Here is a 14,290-nt window from a genome sequence, read left to right as displayed (position 1 = left end):
CAGGCAGTCAGCATCACTGAGGGCCCTGTGACAGGCAGTCAGCATCACGGAGGGGAGTGGGTGAGGTGAGGGCCCTGTGACAGGCAGTCAGTATCATTGACAGGAACTGGCACATTGAGGCCTCTGTGACAGGCAGTCAACTTCACTGAGAAGAGAGGGTGAGGTGAAGACTGTGTGACAGGCAGTCAGCGTCACTAGGAGAGGGTGAGTTGAGGACCATGTGGTAGGCAGTCAGCATCACTGAGAAGAACTGGCAAGGTGAGGGCCCTGTGAAAGCCAGTCTGCATCAGTGACACCAAAGGGGATGGCAATGGCCTAGTAGTATTATCGTTGGATTGTTTGGAGGACCCGGGTTTGAATACCACCATGGCAGATGGCGGAATTTGAATTCAATAAAATAAATCTGGAATTAAGAGTTTAGTGATGACCATGAAACCATTGTCGATTGTCGGAAAAACCCATCTGGTTCACTTATGTCCTTTAGGGAAGGAAAATGCCATTCTTACTGGTCTGGCCTACATGTGACTCCAGACCCACAGCAATGTGGCTGACTCTGAACTGCTCTCTGGGCAATTAGGGGTGGGCAATAAATGCTGGCTTAGCCAGTGACGCGCTTATCCCATAAATGAATTAAAAAAAAGAGATAAAGCCACAGTGGGTGAGGTGCTCAAGTCAGTGGGAGAGAAAGAGAGATGAGAGAAGGAAGGCAATGGTGGTAGGAGATTCCCAAGGCATTGGGACCATTCACTGGGGAGGTGGAACCCATACAGCTTGGATGGGTTACATCGTCACAGGGAGGTTTGTTAATGCTGTTGCGGGGGGCAGATTAATTACTAGATTGGTGGTTAATGGGATCCTGAAAAGTTGTTCGGATGGAAGAGAAACTGAGAATGGAATTGAAAGTTAAAATGCTGGTAAGTGAAAGGCGGAGAGAACATAGCTAAATAAGAAAAGTGAGTTTGGCAAAGCTAGATGGAGTTTTTTTAATGCAAGGAGTCTGAGGAATAAGACAGATGGGCTGAAGGCACAGAGAGGCACATCGGAGCATTGATATCATTGCTATGACCAAGACTTGGCACAAGGGTGTGTGGGAGTGGCAGCTCAACATTCCTGATTACAGGGTATTTAGACAAGGTAGAGATAGAGTATGAAGAGGAACATTCATCAATGAATCAATTACGGCAGTGAGGAGGGTTTATATGTTGGAAGGGTCATCAAGTGAAGCTATATGGGAAAAGTAAGAAATATAAAAGGAACAAACACGCTGTTGGTTGTGTACTATAGGCTCCCAAATAGTCAGAAAGAGATTTAGGACCAAATATGTATTCAAATTTCAGAGCTGTGTATGAACAATAAGGCCATAACAGCAGAGGACCTTAGAAGGTCTTTTGATAAGGCAGACTGGTCAAGGAAGTAAGAATCAATGGGATCCAGTCATAGAAACACCCCTCTACCATCATTCCTCTGGGCTCCGTGCTGGTGCCCTTGATGTTTTGGATGTACATTCATCAGCTGTTTTGTCAATGACCTTCCCTCCATCATAAGGCCAGAAGCAGGGATGCTTGCTGATGACTGCACAAAGTTCAGCACCAATTGCGACTCGTCAGAAACCGAAGCAGTCCATGTTCAAATGCAACAAGACAACTGGGACAACATTCCAGACTGGGCTGACAAGTGGCTAGTAACACAAGTGCCAGGAAATGACCGTCTCCAAAAAGAAACAATCTAACCATTGCACCTTGACATTCAATGGTGTTACCATCACTGAATCCCCCAACATCAACTCCTAGGGGTTACCATTGACCAGAATTGGGCTCACCATATAAATACAGTGGCTACAACAGCAGCTCAGAGATTAGGAAGACTGCAGCAGGTAACTCACTTCCCGACTCTCCAAAATCTGGCCACCATCTACAAGGCACGAGTTAAGAGTCTGATGAATGCAGCTTCAACAATATTCAAGAAGTTTGACACCAGCTAGCACAAAGCAGCTCACTTGAGTGACACTATATCCAAAAGCATCCACTCCCTCCATCACTGACACTCAGTAGTAGCAGTGTGTCCTATTTACAATATGCACTGCAGTTCACCAAGGTTCTTTAGACAGCACCTTCCAACGGCATGACTACTTCCATCCAGAAGGACAAGAACAACAGATACATGGGAACACCAACCCCTGCAAGTTTCCCTCCAAGTTGCTTTCCTGACCTCGAAACGTATCATCATTCCTCCACTGTCACTTGGCCTGGAATTCCCTTTCTAACAGCTTTGGGAGTCCACCTTCAGCACACAGACTGCAGCAGCTCAAGAAGGCTGCTCACCACCTCCTTCTCAACGGCAACTGGGGTGGACAATAAATGCCTGCCAGTCTATGATGCCCATGTTCCGGAAGTGAATAAAAAAACATTAATGATGTGGACTGAAATGCAGGCAGTATGATCAAGAAGATTGCAGATTACACAAAAAGTGTTAGGGATAGCCATAAATTGCAGTGGCAAATGGAAGTCAACCTGGAAAAGTGTGAAGTGATGTGTTTTGGGAGTGCTGATAAGGTAAGGGATTACAGTATGAATGGCATAACCTGGAGAAATCAAAGGTACTGGCCTGTGCATATCCACAGACACCTGATGATAGCAGGTGGTTATAAGAAGGCATATGGAATACTTGCCTTTATTAGTAGAGTCATAGAATAGAAGGTTAAGGAGGCTAACTTGGAACTGTATAAAATGCAACTAGAGTACTGTGTGCAGTTCTAGTCACTGTATTATAGGAAGAATGTGATTGTACAGGAGAGGGTGCAGAGGAGATTTACCAGGATGCTGCCTGCACTGGAGAATTTGAATAGGAAAGATTTGACAGCTTGAGGTTGTTTTCCTTGGAGTAATGAAGACTGAGGGGCCACGATGGTGGGAGATTATGATGAACATAGACAGGGTGGGTAATAACACATTTTAATAACAGGAAAGGGGGGGCATAGATTTAATTTAAATAGTTAGAAGGTGAGAGGAGAGTTGAAGGAATTGTTTTTCACTCAGAGGATGTTGGGAGTCTTGAATTCACTGCCTGAAAGTGTGGTTGAGTTAGAAACTCTTGCAATATTTGAGAAATATTTAGACATTCACTGTGTTGCAATAGTCTCCAGGACTATGGGCCATTAGCTGGAAAGTGGGTTAGTGTAGTTAGATCTTTGTGGACGACTGTGAACATAATGGACGAAATGGCTCATTCTATTTTGGTAAAGTCTATGAAGATGTAATCCTCACCATGCAGGCTGTGCTGATCCCGTTTTTTCCACTCAATGGAAACAGCAGACATAGTTCCATGTGAGCGTTCCTCATCGCTGCTCTCCTCCTCAGAGTGCCGTGGGTGCTGGTTCCCATTGTTGCTTCCATTGTTAATACTTTTCATCCTGGTACCACGGGACAGGATTCCTGCTGAACCCGACTTTTCCATCATTACCGGCATCGCTGTGGGAGCTGAGGAAGGAAATAGACAGAAAAAATGTAAGAAAGTTATATCCTGAATACATCTTCACACTGCTTTGTGATAGGAAGGAAAGGGGACACAGGTTCAAAGGGCAACAATTCAATACTGAGGACAGTACTACAGCGTTGAGCAGAAGTGTAGGGTGAGTGTTACTAGTCACCCAAAGGCAGCCATTACCTGGCCACATGGCAAATTAATCTCAGAAATATCCTTCAAAAACTGTGGCCAACGAAAAATATTTTTAAAATGTGCTATTGGACATTGCTTATTTTCATCCACCAAGGAAAAGCAGTGGTTGATGGAGGAGTGCTGCTCTGTCAGAAGATCAATGCTGAGGGAACACTGCTCTCTTGGAGGGTAGTGCTGAGGGAATGCAGCGCTGCTGATTGTCAGTACTAAGAGAACGTCACACTATCGGAGGGTCAGTACTGAGAAACACAGCATTGTTGCAGAGTCAATACCGAGGCAATGCAAAACCCATACCCCCCAACAGCCACATCACCAACCCAAACACATCCTAATTCTGTGTGTAAGCACTAATCCCTAAAACCCCTAAATATTTCAGCAGGGCCATTCCGTGTTATTTACTAGACAGTATTTCCTCAACAGACAATTTAGCCCCTCTCATATGTCACCTATCATGACCAAATTGTCAGCTAATCTCCCAAAACATAACTTAGCTGTCCGCTTTGATACTCCGTCACAATGGATGAGAAAGGTGACAGGCTTGATGCTGTGGACTGATCCGGGTTAAGCTGACCTGCTGAAATGGCATAAAAGCTTCACTTCGCCCCTCTTTCTGAGTTAAAGATGTGGGAGATATCTACGGGATCGTCCTGCAGCTGAATAACGCCTAATGGCTAACACTGTTGGATTCAGCTTCTTTGTGATGCCAGTTGAATGGCTCAATGGCATTCAATTTCCAAGTCTTAAAGAATGAACAGTGGGAGAAGGTTACAGATCTCACTAGCTTATCTCTGATCTCAACAGCTATCCACACACACAAAATATATTTAGCAAGGCTTCTTGACTACCTGTCAAGCACAGGGACAATGGCTGATTACTACCATTCTCTATTCCAGGCGTATTCCAAGTCACCTTAATTTAGCAGACAAGAAAGGTAAATTGGAGCATATTCTAAATGTTGAGAAAATGATTCAAAAACTTAAGTGTCTAAGTACATACGTGTTTAAAAAGTTGTTGATTTATACAAAAGGAACGAAAAGGGTTAATGGAATGGTTCATGGAAAAATAGATGACATAGATTATTGAAACATATGTGGCGAAGAAGACATCAGGAGGTTTCAGACTGACAGAGTGGGTGAAAATCTGGCAGTTGGAAACCATAAAGACTGTTTCTTTTCATTTTCCTGCATTTTTGACTCAGGACTGGAATGGAAACAAAAATGGTTTTAAAAACCAAGGATTGTGGAAAGGATTACTGTACTTTTTAAAAAGTAGGGCACCGCCAGAGGACGTGGTAGATACAGGTAGAGTTACAACATTTAAAAGACATTTGGACAGGTACATGAATAGGAATGGTTTAGAAGGACATTTGCCAAAACCAGGAAAATGGGGCTAGTTTAGTTGGGGTAAACGCTATATGAATTTATGACTCTGTTTACACTGCTGTTTGTTCAAGCAATGGAGAACGTTTAGTTGCAGGCCAGCTAGGACCAGGACTGCGTATGAAATAAGATTGAGCCCGCAAAAATAGCTGATTGCTTTGTGGAATGGTGACCAACTGTTGATGTCAAAGGCCCTCTGCCAGCCAATAACTATATGTTTGGCTCCCAGGTAGATGAACAACTTGTAGGTGTGAAATGTTTGGTTAGAAGCCATCGGACCAAAGGAAGGTGCTTTTCTCTGAAACAAAAAACAGCTGAAGCCTGAAGAAAGCCAGTTTATTTCCCCTCGTCAGCGTAAGCTGTGGTTTTCAACCACTATGTTGGTGACTTTAATCAGTGTGAACCAACCACTTTGCAAGCAAGAGAAAATGCCTGAAGAAGAAAGATCAAGGAGCAGCAAATCCTGACAAGCCAAGAAAAGATCTCAGCAAACCCTATGGACAGGGACCATTCCCAGTCTTTTCCTTCATCCATAACACCCATTTTTTTTGGGTCTGTCTATCTGGGTCTTTGGGTCTTTGTGTTGGGCAGTTTATAAGGGGCTTAAAGTTTTAACTAGTAGAGTTATAGAAACATAGAAAATAGGTGGAGTAAGCCAGTCAGCCCATCGAGCCTACGCCATCAATCAATATAATCATGGCTGATGTGCAATCTCAGTATCCCATTCCCACTTTCTCTCCATACCCCTTGATCCCTTTTGCCACAAGGACCACATCCAGCTCCCTCTTAAATACATCTAACGAACTCGTCCCATCAGCTTTTTATAATAGAGAATTCCACAGGTTCACAACTCTCTGAATGAAGAAATTATTCTTCATCTCAGTCCTGAAAGGCTTAATTCTTATTCTTAAGACTGTAATCCCTAGTTCGGGACTTTCCCAACATCGGGAACATTCTTCCCGCATCTAACCTGTCCAGTCCCTTCAGGATTTTACATGTTTCTACGAGATGCCCCCTCATTCTTCTAAGTTCTAGCGAATACAAACATAGTCGATCCAGTCTTTCTTCATATGTCTGTCCTGCCATCCCGGGAATCAGTCTGATGAACCTTCTCTAGACTCCCTCAATAGCAATAATGTCCTTCCTCAGACTAGGAAACCAAAACTGCACACAGTACTCAATGTGTGGCCTCACCAAGACCCTGTATAACTGCAACAAGACATTCCCTACTCCTATACTCAAATCCTCTTGCTTCGAAGGCCATGATGCCATTAGCTTTTCTAACTGCCTGCTGCACCTGCATGCCAACCTTCAGCGACAGTTCCACCATGGGTCTTATTGAACCTTACCTTTTCCTAAACTGCCACCATTCAGATAATAATCTGCCTTCCTATTTTTGTGACCAACATTGATAATCTCACATTTATCCACATTATATTGCATTTGCCAGGTATTTGCCCACTCAGCCAGTCTGTCCAAGTTACCCTGCAGCCTCTTAGCATCCTCCTCCCAGTACACAATGCCACCCAACTTAGTATCATCTGAAAATTTAGAGATATTACATTCAATTCCTTTGTCCAAATCGTTACTGTATATTGTGAACAGCTGGGATCCGAGCACTGAATCCCACGGTACCCCACTCGCCACTGCCTGCCACTCTGAAAAGGATCCATTTATTCCAACTCTCTGCTTCCTGTCTGCCAACCAGTTGTCTATCCACGTCAATACATTACCTCTAATACCATAAGCTTTAAATTTTCCTGCTAATCTCTTGTATGAAACCTTGTCAAAAGATTTTTGACAGACCAGATACACAACATCTATAGATTCACCTTTGTCCACCCTACTGGTCACATCTTCAAAAAAATTCCAGAAGATTTGTCAAGCATGATTTCCCTTTAGTGAATCCATGCTGACTTGAACCAATTCTGTCACCGCTTTCCAATTGCTCAGTTATTAGATCCTTAATAATTGACTCCAGCATTTTCCCTGCCACCGATGTCAGGGTAACCGCCCTTTAATTCCCGTTTTTCTCTCTTCCTCCATTTTTTTTAAAAAGTGGGGTTACATTAGCGATCCTCCAGTCCATTGGAATTTTCCAGAGTCTATAGAACGGTGGAAAATGATCACCAATGCTTCCGTTATTTCTAAGGCCAATTCCTTAAGTACTATGGGACTTATCGGGTTTTAATCTCATCAATTTACCCAATACCATTTCGTGATTAATAAGGATTTTCTTCAGTTCTTCCTTCATGCTTGGCCCTCTGTCCCCCAGCATTTCTGGAAGGTTATTTGTGTCCTCCTTAGTGAAGACAGATCCAAAATATTTGTTCAATTGTTCTGCCATCTTTGTTGTCCATTATGAATTCACCTGACTCTAAATGCAAGGACTTACATTTGTCTTCACCAGTCTTTTTCTCTTCACATATCTTGAGAAGGTTTTGCAGTCTGCAAACCTACTTTCATATTCTATTTTCTCCTTCTGAATTAAACCTTTTGTCCTCCTCTGTTGAATTTTAAATTTTTCCCAGTCCTCAAGTTTGCTGCTTTTTCTGGTCAATTTATATGCCTCCTCTTTGGCTTTAACACTATCCCTGATTTCCCTTGTTAGCCATGGTTGAGCGACCTTCCCTGTTTTACTCTTACGCCAGACAGGGATGTACAATGGTTGAAGCTGATCCATGTGTTCTTTAAATGTCTGCTATCGCCTATCCGTCGTCAACCCCTTAAGTATCCTTGGCCAGTTTATCCTAGCCAATGCATGCCTCATACCATCAAAGTTAACTTTCTTTAATTTAAGGACCCTAGTCTCAGATTTAACTGTGTCACTCTCCATCTTAATGACGAAAGATCCTCTACCTAGAATCTAATTATTCGTAATAAATAGTAATTCTTCGAGTCAAAAGAAGTAGGTACAGAATGTGATTAAGAATACTCATGGAATGCTTTCTTTGAATACAAGAGAAACTGAACACAAAGGAAGGATGTCATGTTTCATTTGTACAGGGCATTAGGAGAACACACTTTTGGTCTCCTTACTTAAAAGGAGAATGTAAACGTATTGGGGATGGTTCAAAGATATTTGGTGTTATGAGGAAATGCTGAACAGTCTGTGCTTGTTTCCACATTGGTTTAGAAGAGTGACAGGTGATTTGAGTGTATAAGATCCTGACCAGTCTTGACAAAGTGTAAGTGGAAAGGAGATGTTCCCTCTTATGGATGACTCCAGAACTAGAGGGCACTGTTTAAAAATTAGGGGTCACCCTTTTGGACAGAGATGAGGAGCAATTTACTATCTGACAGTGAGAAACTTTGGAACTCTCTGCCTCAGAAGGTGAGACAGGCAGGGTTATTGCAATGCTTTTAATACATTCATGTGATCTGGGCTTCACCAGCATTTATTACTCATTCCAAGGTGCCTTTAAGATGGTGAATGTGAGCTTCTTTCATGAACCACTGCAGTCCATTTGGTTTATATATAACTACAACATTATTCGGGAGGGATTTCCAGAATTTGACCCACTGCCATTAAAGGAACAGCAATATATTTCCAAGTCAGGATGGTGAGTGACTTGGAAGGGAACTTGCGGATGATGGCGCTCCCACGTTATCAGCTGCCCTTGTCCTTTTAAATGGTCAAGGTTCTGGGTTTGGAAAGGGCTGTCTAAGGTGCATTGGTGAATTGCTGCAATGTATCTTGTAGACAGAACACGTTGCTGCTACGGAACATCAGTGGTGGAAAGAATGGATGTTGTGGATATAGTGCAAATCAAGTGGGCTGCTTTGTCCTGAATAGTATCATATTGTTTCAGCTGCACTCATCCAGGCAAGAAAGGAGTATTCCATCGCACTCCTGACTTGTGCCTTGTTATAGAGTCATGGAGTCATACAGTACAGAAAATGTCCTTCGGCTCATTGAGTCTGCACCAACAATAACTCCCACGAAAGACATGCTAATCCCAATCTCCTGTTACAATATTTGAAGTGCTCATCTAAATTTTTTTTAAGGGTTGTAATGCTTCCAGCCTCCACTACCTTCTCAGGCATTGCATTCCCGGTTCCCACCACCCTCCGAGTGAAAAGGTTTTTTTCTCAAATCCCTTCTGAATCTCCCGCCCCTTACCCTAAAACTATGCCCCTTCGTGACTGATCCCTCAACCAACAGGGACAGCTGTTCCTTACTCACCCTGTCTATACTCCTCATATCATACTCCTCAGTCATGTCCCTCCTCAGCCTTCTCTGCTCTAAAGAAAACAATCCAAGCCTATCTAATCTCTCCATATAGCTCAATTTCTCCATCCCACATAACATCCTGCTCAATCTCCTCTGTACCCCCTCTAATACTAACACATCGTTCCTGAGTAAGTACTCCAGCTGTGACCTAAACACCACTGTACAACTCTAACATTACCTCCCTGCTCTTATACTCTATGCCACGACTGATGAAAGCAAGTGTCCCATATGCCTTCTTAACTATCCTATCCATGTGCTCTGCTGACTTCAGGAATCTGTGAATGATTATCCCAAGATCCCCCTGAGTGACCCAATGTCCTGCCATTCATTAAATACTCCCTCATTTTGTTTCTTCTTCCAAAATGCATCAACTCACAGAGTTAAGTACCATCTACCACTCATCTGCCCATCTGACAACTCATCTAAATCTTCTTCACTATTAACCACCCTACCAATCTTGGTGTTGTCTGCAGACTTGCTTAACATTCCCTCCAAATTTTTCATCAATACCATTTTGTGTCCTATCATTAAACCAGTTTCTGATCCATCTTGCAAAGTTTCCCTGAATTCCATGTTCTTTAATCTTCTCAACCAGTCTCCCATTTTGTACCTTGTGAAAAGCTTTGCTAAAATCCATATAAACCAAATCAACTGAACATCCCTCATCCACACACTTGATCGCATTTTTGAAAAATTCTCATAAATTTGTTAGGCATGACCTCGCTCTGACAAAGCCATACTGACTATCCTTAATTAACCTATTCTTTTCCAAATGAATATTAATTCCATCCTTCAGAATTTTCTTCAATACTTTCCCTACCATTATTGATTGTGGATAGGCTCTGGGGAGTCAAGAGGTGAGTTACTTACTGCAGGACTCTGAGTTTTTGATCTGCTCTTATAATCACAGTACTTATATAGGTTAGTAACATCTAAGATGTTGATCGTGGCCACTGAATGTCAAGGGGCAGAAGTGAATTCTTGGAAGGGAATTAAAGGCCATCAGTGTAGGTGAGAACATGGAATTCAAAACGCAACAGATCATTCATGAATTTATTGAACAGCGGAGCACGCTTTAGGAGCTGAATGGCTGACTTCTGTTCCTAATTCATACATCGGCCTTTATCTGCATGAGGATGACACGAAGAGTCTGCGCAGGGATACAGACAGGTTAAGTGAATGGGCAAAAACTTGGCAAATGGAATATTAAGTGGGAAAATATTAGGTTATACACTTTGGCAAAAACAATAGAAGAGATGAATATTATTTAAATAGAGAAAAATGTGCATAAAGCTATAGTGCAAAGGGATTTAGAAATTCTCATGAAAAAAAAATCACAAAAAGTTAGCATCCAAGTTCAGCAGGCAATAAGGAAGGCAAATGGAATGTTGGCCCTTATTTTAAAGGGAGCTGGTCTTCCCTTCACAGGCCGGTTCGCTGTCATACTTGCTACTGATAGAATCCCTACGGGGCAGATGAAGGCCATTTGGCCTGTCAGATTTGCACCAACCTCCTGTACAGTATCCCATTCTATCCCTGTAACCTTGCATTTACCATGGCTAATCCACCTAGCCTGCACACCCCGGACACTACGGGGCAATTTAGCATGGCTATCCACCTAACCTACAAATCTTTGGACTGTGGGAGGAAACCTGAGCACCCTGTGGAAACTCAAGCAGACATGGGAGAACATGCATACTCCATACAGTCACCCAAGGCTGGAATCGAACCTGCTGTGAGGCAGCAGTGCTAACCACTTTACTACAATGTCACCTCACGGAGTATGGGAATGGAGTATAAAAATGGGAAAGTCTTGCTAAAACTGTACAAGGCACCTGTGAGACCACACCTGAAATTCTACGAACAATTTGGATCCCTTTATTAAGAAAGTTATACTGGCATTGGAGGCAGTCCAAAGAATGCTAATTTGATTGATTCGGGGTATGGAAGGACTGTCTTATAAGGAAAGATTGCATAGGTTGGGCCTGTGCTCATTGGAGTTTAGAGGAATGAGAAGCAATCTTATTGAAACATACAAGATTCTTAGAGGCCATGACAGAGTATATGTGGAAAGGTTGTTTCGCCGTGTGGGACAGTCTAGGACCAGATCATTTACGGCAAAGATGAGGGTAAATTTCTTCTCAGAGATAAGTATATTCAAGGCTGAGACAGACAAATTTTCATCAGTAACAGAATCAAGCATTATAGGAATTGGAGTTGAAAACTACCACATCAGCCATGATCTCATTGAATGGTGGAGTAGACTCCATGGGCTGAATGGCCTGTTGCTACTCTTGTCTCCAATGATCTCCAGGCTACTGGATTACAACAAGGTGCAAGTTATTCTTCCTTTGTATGGGAGCCTCAGTTAGACGCCCATCTGAACAACTGCCATTTAGTTGAGAGCACCAAACCTTAGAACAGATATACAGGGGGTTCTGCTATTACATGTGTTCCAGCAACGTGAATTGGCTATAACACAACAAACGAATAGGGGACCGTTATTTCAAAAATGCAAACTTGTGTTGGCTTAAACAATTACATCGATGACCTTATTGTTGATGTTTTGGAAGATATTTTTAGAAAGTACTGCCGGAAAAAAATTTGGATTTCAAGATTCCCCTCATCCTGGATAATGCACCAAGCCATCCTCCCACCATTGGTGAGCTTTCTGAAAACATCAAAGTGCTATTTCTAACCACAAACACAACCTCTTTTCTTCCACCCATGGACCAGGATGCAAAAGCAGCCTTTAAAGCTTTCTATTTAGGGCGCACATTTAAGGAGCAGATAGCAGCCACTAATGGACGATAAGGACAGTGTTCCTCAACAAGAGCTCTAACATCAAGAATGATATTATCGTGAAAACCTGGGGTGACGTCAGTAAGGACTGCTTGCATGCAGTTTTGCAGAAGCTTCTCCCAGATTTTTTTTCAAGATTTTAAAACCTTTGATCCGTCAGAGGAGTTCCCAGAAATCAAAGAACATTGTGTTGATCTTGTAAAGCAAGTTGGATTTGAAGAAGTGGAGAGTGAAGAGGTTGAAGAGCTGCTTGAGTCCCACTGTGAAGATCCGTCTACAGCTGATCTACACAACTTGTTCCTGAGGGGGAAGTGGAAGCTGGAGATGGAGATGAAGTAGTAGTAGTCCAGGATACAACACCACGACAGCTTTCCACTTCTGTTTGGTCTTCTATCCTGGGGGAAATTGAGAAGTAGTTGCAGCTCTTCGAGGACAACGATTACAATGCACAACGCAGCAGAGTAGCAGTTCATGGAATAAGATCTTATTTGGCACCTTATGAACAGCTTCTTCATGAAAGAAGGAAAAGGACAAATCAGCAAAAACTGGATGTCTTTAACCCAACCCCCAAGAAACAGCCAGAAGACAATGAGCCACAATCATCCACTTCTGGATTAAGTATTTTTCACCCTAACCCTGCAACCACAACTGCACCTGAAGGTGATGATGGTGGTGGTGATGATGATGATGATGATGACGACCCTCAGCCCCTACTTTAACAACAGTGCAACCTCAAAACCTCCTCCCCCATCAAGTCATCTTGATATTTTTTCAAGGTAAGGTGTTAAAATTAATTTTATTTCATTATTAGATATGAATTAAACATTTATTCAAACTGTGCTATCCTTTGTGTTAGGCTTTTGATTTTGAGTGATTTTTCTGGTGGCCTGCCCCTAACCCTGCTTTCCCCATAGGCCCTGTTATTTCTATAGCGTGATTTGCTATAACGCAATGTTACGCAGGAACACAACTATCACATTATAACAGAACCCATACTGGCCTGGAGAAGGTACACTGAAGATAGACCAGAATGATACCGGGACCTGGGAAGGTTAAATTATGAGAGCAGATTTAGAAACTAGGCTTACATTCCTTTGAATTCAGATGATTAAGGAGTGATCTGATTAAGTTGTTTAAACTGCTCAAAAAGATTTAAAAGAGCAGACAGAGAGAAACTATTTCCTTTGATGGGGATATCAAGATCATGGGGATATTGACCTTAAAATTACACACAGGCAGTTCAACAATGAAATCACAAAGGGTTGTAAAAATCTAGACGTCTCTTTCTGAAGGCTTAGTGGATGCTCAGGGTGAAGTGCAGCTTTCAAGACTAAAATTTATTGATTTTTAGTAGAAAAGGATATCAAGGGATACGGAACAAAAGTGGATAGATGGAGTTGACGTACCGATCAGATGTAAGCTAATCGAACGGTGCACCTGACTCAAGGGGCTAAATAGCTACTCCTGTTCCTCTGAAATGGTTCAGCTGGACCATAAGAGACAGGAAAGAAAGGTAAATTACCTTAAAACTTGCCATTCAAAAAAATTGTGGGAATTGAAAGGAGCCCCTTGCTGCAGCAACCATCCAGACAGCTCATTTGCACATTCACACACAAACATAAGAGCAACTCCAGAAAACATGCTCAACAGAAAAAAAAATTGACAAAAACTATTTGTTTCAGCCAGATCCTAGATCATGCCATCCCCTTATTTTGTCTGATTGCAGACCTCAAACCAAATATATTTATTAAAAATTGCTAAGAGTCTCAATACTTGCACAGCTTCATAAAAAACAGTTTCACCGAGAAGCCAACTTAGGTTTGTTTCACCTCGCAAAGCAATACCCACCCCCCCGCCCCGCCCTTGTGGGAGCTGATCAATTTTCCACTTCTCTCCCAGATGTCCCTACAAGTCAGTAACATGCCACTCACACAAACAAGATTTCCTCGGCTTATCAAGTAAAATAAGTGACATACCCCAGTGGAAAGTTACTGTCTATAGCCCAAAGATTGCCAGTATCTAAAGGTCTGCTCTTTAACACACTCAGTCAGTTCACAGCTCTGTGATTCCTCTCCCTCCCTTGGCTGAGATTAGGGAAGCCTAGCAGCCATTCTTTATACCTAAGAGCAGAGAAGAAGACTATTCAGCACAGCTAAGCTCAGTTCTGCCCGAGGCGGGGACTTATGCACTTGTGTGGGGA

The 14,290-nt window shown here is 42.5% G+C and overlaps 1 protein-coding gene across 3 annotated transcripts in view; it reads right to left on the bottom strand.

Annotated features, from left to right (window-relative positions):
* rcor2 (REST corepressor 2) overlaps window positions 1-12,189 on the bottom strand; it is a 32,518-nt gene extending 20,329 nt beyond the window's left edge. Inside the window, exons 1-2 of one of the 3 annotated variants that reach the window (XM_048619753.1) lie at window positions 12,158-12,189; window positions 3,264-3,476 (exon numbers count right to left, since the gene is read on the bottom strand). In XM_048619753.1, coding sequence (XP_048475710.1) covers window positions 3,264-3,476; window positions 12,158-12,188 — 244 coding nt within the window. In that variant the 5' untranslated portion in view covers window position 12,189. The remainder of the gene's footprint in view (window positions 1-3,263; window positions 3,477-12,157) is intronic. The other 2 variants (XM_048619754.1, XM_048619755.1) reach the window with 2 other exon arrangements.
* Window positions 12,190-14,290: the final 2,101 nt, after the last annotated feature.

This window comes from Rhincodon typus, chromosome 43 (assembly GCF_021869965.1).
Source record: "Rhincodon typus isolate 14 chromosome 43, sRhiTyp1.1, whole genome shotgun sequence".
In the NCBI taxonomy this organism is placed as follows: Eukaryota; Metazoa; Chordata; class Chondrichthyes; order Orectolobiformes; family Rhincodontidae; genus Rhincodon; species Rhincodon typus.
Note: the sequence above shows the minus strand (reverse complement) of the source record. Positions and strands in the feature narration are given on the sequence as shown.